The following is a 7,473-nucleotide window of genomic DNA, read 5'->3' as shown; positions in this document are numbered from 1 at the left end:
TTTATTCTTTCTACTAGTATCAGGTTGTATAGTATATTTAGATTCTAAAGATATTCTATTTAGTATAATATTAAAGTATTATTATCTAATTTAAATTAAATTATTACTTTTCCATGATCTTGGGGATATACTACCTTGCTATTAAAGGTAATAAAATCATAATTCTTAAAGTTATTTAGATCTTTAATTAGATTATTAAAGAGATTATAATTATTATATATTATATAGCCTGCTCTAGAGTTATATAGCTACTTATTCCTAAAAGTAATTAATATTAAAGCTATTAGTATATTAACTCTAGATAGTATGAAATTATTAGTATCTAGAATAGTATTAGCTTATATAGCTAGAGTAATAACTTAATTTTAGGTCAAATTATTCTTATTCTTTAACTTATATAACTTAAAATACTAAAGTATTAAAGTTAGTTTCTACTCTTTCTTCTACTTATTAATTACTAAATATAAGTAGTCTTTAGTATTATATTTTTCCTCCTTATAAAATAAGTATAGTATTCTAGGTTTCCTTAATTACTTTAATTAATAATTAATATAGCCTATAATTATTATATTCTATAATAATATATATTTCTATTATTACTACTACTTTCTTCTATTTATTAGTTAAGAACTTAATATATTTATGGCAGGTATAGTAGTATTAGATATAATATTAAATAATAGATTTTTCTAAATCTTGTCCTTTATTATATTATATATAATATAAAAATACTTCTATATAATTATTTTAATAGGATTATTATTTAGATTATTTAAAGTTAAATTTATAAAACTTATATTATTCTTTTTAAATTCCTAAAGTATTATAGTAATTACTTAATAAAATATAATAATTATTTTTAATTTATTAAAAATATTTATTTTTTAAATAAAATCTAATATAAACTTATTAATAATTATATAATTCTTATACTTAATCTTAATAATTTCTCTCTATATCTAGTATATATATCTTTAATTATTACTAATAATTATTCTTTATAATTTCTATATAAAATTATCTATAAAAATATATAAGATAGTATTTATTAGTAGTTCCTCTACTAGTTTCTTACTTATTAAATATAGTATCTAACTAGTTACTATTTATAAAAGAAGTTCTTATAATTTATATTTAAGATTATTAAATTATAGTTTAGAAATATTACTTTTAAGAAGCTTATTTATCTTATAAAGTCTTAACTCTATTTATATAAATAAAGCCTAAATTTTAAATTTTAAATTATTTTCTAATATTATTATCAGGCTTAAGTTAAATATACTATTCTTTAGCTTTATTACTTAATTTTGGCTATTAGTAAATAGGGTAGTAGCCATTAAAGGTAGGTATAATAAGTTAGGGATGTTAAGGTATCTACCAGGGGTAGATTTAGTTACTATTTTAGTTAAATTATAGAGATTTTCTATATATTATTACCCAGGTAGAGTAATATAATAGTAGTATAGGTAGTATTTCTACCAGGATCTCTATCTAATTAGGGAGCAGATCTCTAGTATAGGGGTATAATAAGAGTTTTTAGAGGTCTATAAAGTATAAAATAGAACCTTAAGGAGGGCTCATAACCTAATAAGAGGTCATTAAATAATAATAGTAGAAAGTTGACCGAAATAGATTTAATTAGTCTAACTAGGAAATAGAAAGATACTTGGAGGAAGCATGGAGATCTAGAAGGAAATAATAGCCTTAAATACACAAAGTAGTCACGTGTCACTATCTTCTTCTTTATAGTGATGCTGCTTTATGGTGGTGCTGGTTGCATTCACTGAGTGCAGCACTCCAACATTAATTAATCTTTGTCAAACCCTATCTCCACCACCATTACTATCCTCCAGTGTTAAAAATAGTCCTCTAGCAATAATAAAGGCTCTTCTAAAGAATCAGGCAAAGGTTATAAAGGAACTTGATAAGGTATCTAACTAGGCAAGGCAGAATATATTAAAACTCTTTTAATATTAGGTAGAGAAGCTTGAGGAGCTAAAAATAATCTAGGAAGTAATTTAAAGAATTAGGGCCATGCAAGAGCCTTAATACCAGGTTTATACTAAGCGCTAGATTAAAGGTCTATCTAGTAACAGGGTTCTAAGAGTTCGTGATACTATTTAATTAATTAAAGATAGGAAGGCAAAGGATGCTGAACATGAGCAGAGGAGGTTAGTAAAGTAAAAAAAGAAAGTATATAGTTCTCTACCCCCTCCATGCTCGCAGGAGTCAATTCAAAGAGGAATTAATAATGCAAGACATGCTAAAGAAGCTAGAGAGTTTTTTTATTTTAATTACTAGTATTATTATTGTTGTATAGCTTCAAATATTAAAAAATCGCGAAGAATGTATGATCGCGAAGAATGTGTGGCGCACCTAAAGCGGGTAGCGGTTTAGGTGGGCAGAAAGGCATGGATATATTCTTACTCCGTACTGTGGAAACTAACCGTGGATGGGCAAGAGCTGGTCGAGCCACAGTTTGTCGAATGATTCCTAGAAGAGATACTTCCCTTCACAAAATAAGCTTCTCTCAACTGTGCTTGATTCCTGCTCCAAATACACTGGGGATATGGAGGGGAAACCATTCCTTCAGCTCTGCAGTGGAATAACAAACATTGTTGAATTTGGGTGTGGCCGATTTTGCCCGTTTGTGATACGTATGTACCGCCGTATCCCCTCGTCTCTGGCCCGCCCGTCCTCCATCAACCTGAATCCAGTTCCTTTCTCTGTCCAGTTTCACGATGATCGTGCAGCCGCCCTAAATCCAGGAACTGTCATTCCTCGTCGTATTAACGGAGTTGAGCGTCATTTCTCCCTGTCGTCGGAGAATTCGCCCCCCCGATCACCGTATGGCGGACGAGGTCTTTCCAGCCTACAAGCGCATTGTCCTCAACAACCACAACCGATTCGAGTCCCTCATACGGCAAGGAGTGTTGAAGCCTGTCTTTCTCTGGCATTTCCCCTTGTTGATCGTGCTTCCCATCGCTGCTCTCCTGGTGCCTCACAAGAAAGGCGGCTACTATGTGCGATCACTCCTCTTCGTGGCGACGCTGAGCCTGGGCGCTGACATTCTCCGATCTCGTCGAATGCGACTCGGGGCCAATGGATATATGGTGGGCTTGATCGTTATTTGGTGGTTCGTGTGGTGCGCTACCCTCCTCTTCTTCAACGACCCTGAACACAACTTCCAGCGGATTGAACGAGCACGGCATACCAGCGGGAAAACACCCCACGGACAGGGAAATGGCGTCGCCATACAAGAGGGAAACCAGGGTCCCAATCCAGGAAATACGACAGCCGAAACATTGGTCTGGCAGCCATATCCGCAAACATTCCCGCATCGCCTCAATTGGGTGCTAGGTTTGGTATTCAACATGCGCGGACCCGAATGGAATTGGCGAATATCTTGTTTAGACCCGCTTCCTCCTCATCTCGTTGACTCGGCACGACATGCCTCACACCGACAACACAAACAACCACCCTTCCCGGGAGCCAAATCCCGTGTCCGAACTGCCTTGACACGCTTCATCATATCTTACCTATGTATAGACTTGCTCAAGCTGATCATGATCCGGGATCCGTGGTTCTTCAACGCAGTACCCACGCCGCCTCCATTCCCATTTAATCATCTCTCAGAAACCCCGGGCTTGGTCCGCGTATACCGTCTCCTCTTATCCGGCACCGGTATCTTCCTTGCCCTGCAGTTCGTAACAGCCCTCAACCCACTCTTCTTCCTAGGGCTATCGCTCGCATTCCCAACCGCCTCGCGAGCACTAACCTCGGTCCCCCTCGACGCTCCCTGGCTCTACGCACCCCCATTCGGCTCCCTGGCCGCAATTCTGGAGCACGGCCTCGCAGGTGTCTGGGGCCGATGGTGGCACCAGATCTTCCGGTTCGGATTCACATCCACCGCAAAATGGATTATATCCTTCCTACCCAGCCATCTCGCAGCCCGGCGCCGCATGCGCCGAACAATCATGACCCTCGTCGCTTTCGGCATCAGCGGCCTCATGCACTCTGCCGGCAGTTACACGCAACTGGGCGACACGCAGCCCGTCTCGGGGACCTTCCTGTTCTTCCTCCTCCAGGCCGTCGGGATCTTCGTGCAGGAGTTGTGTTCCTGGGCCGTGGCGCCGTGGCTCTCCGGAAAGAACTGCCCCCCTGCACCGACCTGGCTGTCTCGAGCGGCGAATGCGGGGTTTGTGCTCGGGTGGTTGCTGTTCTCCGGGCGATATATCGCGGATGATTTCGCCAGGGGCGGAATCTGGCTGACGGAGCCGTTGCCATTTAGTTTGGTGCGTGGGTTGAGTGGACAAGGCTGGCTTTGTTGGCAAAGTGCTTGGTTTGAGTATTATGATGATGGTACTTATTGGGGGAGGGGAGTGCGTATATTATAGGTAATTATAACCTTTTTTTTTTTTGTTGCATTGCCTGGGTATAGATGTCTTATCTTTTTTTTTTCTTTGTTTTAGAATGTATATTTATCTAGAGATTTAAAGAAAGCTACTAGAGAGGGCGGGGAGTTAGTTATACAAGCAAAATTAGAAGCATTTTTTAGCCCATCACTAAATTGGGTAATTTTTTTTTGGAATAACATTTCTCACATCAATTAGTTATGGATTTAATTTAATCACAGTAAGATAAATCCCATTTTTCATGTTTATATCCAAATACCCTAGTCTAGTATCCGTTTTGGCTTTCCGGTATCACTCATCCTCTTCTGCTTCACTATCAGTGTCTGGATCGATGTTCAAGCTCGGCATCTCATCGTCACTTCCATCTCCTTCTGAGAGCGCTGCATTCACAGACCCAACCTGACCAACAGTAGGCGCAGCGCTAGCGCTAGGCATGGATACGCCCTTCTTGGCTGAAAGGGTTTGGACTGCGACAGTGGTTTTATCTGGTGCGGTGGATACTAGCGCAGAGGCAGCCGAGGTTCTCGCAGAGGTAGCAGAATCAGGAGAGGTTGGGTCCCGAGCAGATGCTAAAATATTGCCATCGAAGCGAGCCTTCTTTCCTTGTGCTGCCTCCGTGACATTTTCCGCTACACCAGTGGGCACATGCGTCCGTGCTGCGTCGGACTCTTCCGCGTAATGGCGCTTGTTTGAGATCGGGGTAGGTTGTTGTTGAGGTGCGTCAACGTCCATGAGATCTTGGTGAAGATTTGGGGTCGAAGAGGGCTTGAGGAACCCACTGGTATTCAGAGCAACATGGGGCGCAGGGGTGGTGGACATGGGCTCATCTTCTTCCTCGTCGTCTTCTAGAGTATTATATTGGCCAATGCTGTTCGCATTTGTCAAAACAGGCATTCGAGGTCTGATAAGGCCTTCCACTTCCAGATCTGAGGCATAGCTTCTGGCCAAGAAAGGCATGATGCTAACGTTCGCTCCGCGCCCCTTGACAGCTGGTAAAGGATTCAAAACACTAGCAAACATTGCCTTCTTGTCGGAGGTCATGATGATTGTACTGTCAATTTCGGCGCGAAGGGGAGGTGAGATGAATTCCGTCGGCAGATAGCTGAGTACAACCGGAAGAAGGTCTGAGGCAGCTTCTGTAAGGATGGGGAAATTCGAGGATGTGTTTGTTTGGCGGCCTTGCTTGAGATTAGGGTTGAGGAAGAAATCCGCATTGACGGCGCCCGGGTTTGTCTTGGATTTTCCTTTCGAGTCCGAAGATGCCTCCTTTGCGTCGCGCTCCGGCGGCAAAAGATCCAAGCAGCAGGTTCGTAATATGTCGGCCAGTGAGGAGACATTTTTCTTGGTCATGGACTGGCCGACATGCGCGACCAACGCTTGGATCAAATCATACACGGAGGCCCGGACTTCCCTGCTGAACTTTTCCGCCCGGAACACCCAAAGAGTCTGCTCCAAAATCGTCTGAGCCACCGGGACAACGCCTGTCCCCAACGTATTAACGAGAGTCTGAAGGACCTTGGCGGTTGCGCTGTGGATTCGTGGCAACTCCGCGAAGAGGTGCTCCCTCTCCGTCCGACTGATTTGTGGGTTGGCCTGCACATTGCTTGCGTCAGACGGGACGGTCACAGACATCAGCCGTGTGGTTAAATCTAGAATAGATCCCACGGGGATCGCAACTGTAGACGCTGTAGCCGTCGATAAAAAGGCCGAAAGCATCCGTAAAAGAATAACCAGTCTGCGAACTCCAGAATCTAACCCTTGCCAACCGCAGAGCCCCAGTGGGTCAACCTCAGCATTGCCCATCTCCCGAGCGTAGTCACCAGGGTGTAAGACTTGTTGTCGTAGTTCGGGGTCAACAGATTCCCACTGTTCAACAATAGCTCTCAAGACATGATTCGAGGTAGTATGGATTGAAGTAATCGTCATGCGGCAAGCATTCTTCCATTCTTCCCCGCCTGTATTCTTGGGGGCACAGGTGTGAAGGGCAATGAACAACTGCTCTGCTACCTCCACCACGGGTTGTGGGAATGACGGAGACGTCGATCCAACAATAGCTTGCAGGATACTATGGATTTGCGACGTAAAGGGCCGGAAGATAGTGGGATGTCGAGCGATAAGCTCAGCGTGCGCATGAAGAACGACTTCCAAGAATGGAGTATGGGGCTTCAGCCTCCGGGTGGGCTCTGAGGATGGCTTGACAGAGATGAGATTCAAGGTCGAGGTAATGAATCCAGGCAGCGATGGGGTAGTAATCTCGCGGACCAATGTCGGGTACTGGTAGGTAAGGTGGAAAATTCGAGTCAGGGCGATGACGGCCATCACCTTGGTAGTGACAGGGTCGGATTTCTGCACATGCAAAATTCTTCTCAGTAACTAAATTCCATGATTCAAATGCAATTGACTAGTGTGCTCACATTCAAGATGCTCATCAGGCCGCGAACAAATGGCTCACTCCCTCGAAGCATCTCCCACTGGCCGGCTTCGACCAGCGCCTTCACCAGCACCACCGCAGTCCATCGACCCTCGCAGGTCCTATCCTGCAACAAACTGGTAAGTCGAGTCACCAGCTTATGAATCTGAACGGCCGTTTCCGAATCCCCCTTGTTCGTCCTCTGCGACTGAGGGGCCGACAGAAGCTCCCCGCATTCTGTCAACGAGGCTGCGAGGGAAGCAGCAACTTGAGGGAGCTTCTCGACAGGCAAATTAGTCAATCGATGGTTGACTGCGCGCAAAGACATAAGCATGTGCGCCATGCTGAAGATAATCTAGCCACTCCCTGGCTAGTAGCTGGAGTGATTTAATTGCTGTGCAGCTCTCTTGCTTTGATGCTTAGGAAGTCACGTTTTTTTTTTTTTTTTTTTTTTAACAAAAGATAAGCTTGGGCCACATGATGCCTCGGTACGATACGGTACAATACGGTACAATACCGATTAGGTAGGACCATTACAATTACAATACACCCAAAGCGGGTCGTTTGTCTTGGTTTTTGTTCGTTTTCTCTCCCCTGGCCGATGATGTTGCTTTCTGGGCTGGGGGAGTCGTTGTTGTTGTCATCGTC

At 43.0% G+C, this 7,473-nt stretch overlaps 2 protein-coding genes across 2 annotated transcripts; one reads left to right on the top strand and one right to left on the bottom strand.

Moving 5' to 3' along the window:
* Nucleotides 1–2,461: 2,461 nt before the first annotated feature.
* P175DRAFT_0497860 (wax synthase family protein) lies at nt 2,462–4,521 on the top strand. The gene has a single exon (XM_040896379.1). It carries the CDS (start codon nt 2,850–2,852, stop codon nt 4,395–4,397), a length of 1,548 nt encoding a protein of 515 aa, XP_040756133.1. The 5' UTR covers nt 2,462–2,849; the 3' UTR covers nt 4,398–4,521.
* A 56-nt stretch (nt 4,522–4,577) lies between these two features.
* On the bottom strand, nt 4,578–7,230 carry P175DRAFT_0471169 (uncharacterized protein). The gene is made up of 2 exons (XM_040895072.1): nt 6,830–7,230; nt 4,578–6,761 (listed from the first exon to the last, which is right to left on the bottom strand). The coding sequence occupies exons 1-2, from the start codon at nt 7,166–7,168 to the stop codon at nt 4,707–4,709; spliced, it is 2,394 nt and encodes a 797-aa protein (XP_040756132.1). The 5' UTR covers nt 7,169–7,230; the 3' UTR covers nt 4,578–4,706.
* Nucleotides 7,231–7,473: the final 243 nt, after the last annotated feature.

This window comes from Aspergillus ochraceoroseus (assembly GCF_002846915.1).
Source record: "Aspergillus ochraceoroseus IBT 24754 chromosome Unknown P175scaffold_1, whole genome shotgun sequence".
NCBI classification, from domain to species: domain Eukaryota; kingdom Fungi; phylum Ascomycota; class Eurotiomycetes; order Eurotiales; family Aspergillaceae; genus Aspergillus; species Aspergillus ochraceoroseus.
The sequence above is the reverse complement of the archived record's forward strand: the minus strand, read 5'-3'. Positions and strand labels throughout refer to the sequence as shown.

Coding starts and splice junctions, on each gene's coding strand:
- P175DRAFT_0497860 (XM_040896379.1), top strand. CDS start 2,850: ATGGCGGACGAGGTCTTTCCAGCCTACAAGCGCATTGTCCTCAACAAC.
- P175DRAFT_0471169 (XM_040895072.1), bottom strand. CDS start 7,168: ATGGCGCACATGCTTATGTCTTTGCGCGCAGTCAACCATCGATTGACT. Junction 6,762..6,829: donor GCCTGATGAGCATCTTGAAT/GTGAGCACACTA, acceptor TTGCATGTGCAG/AAATCCGACCCTGTCACTAC.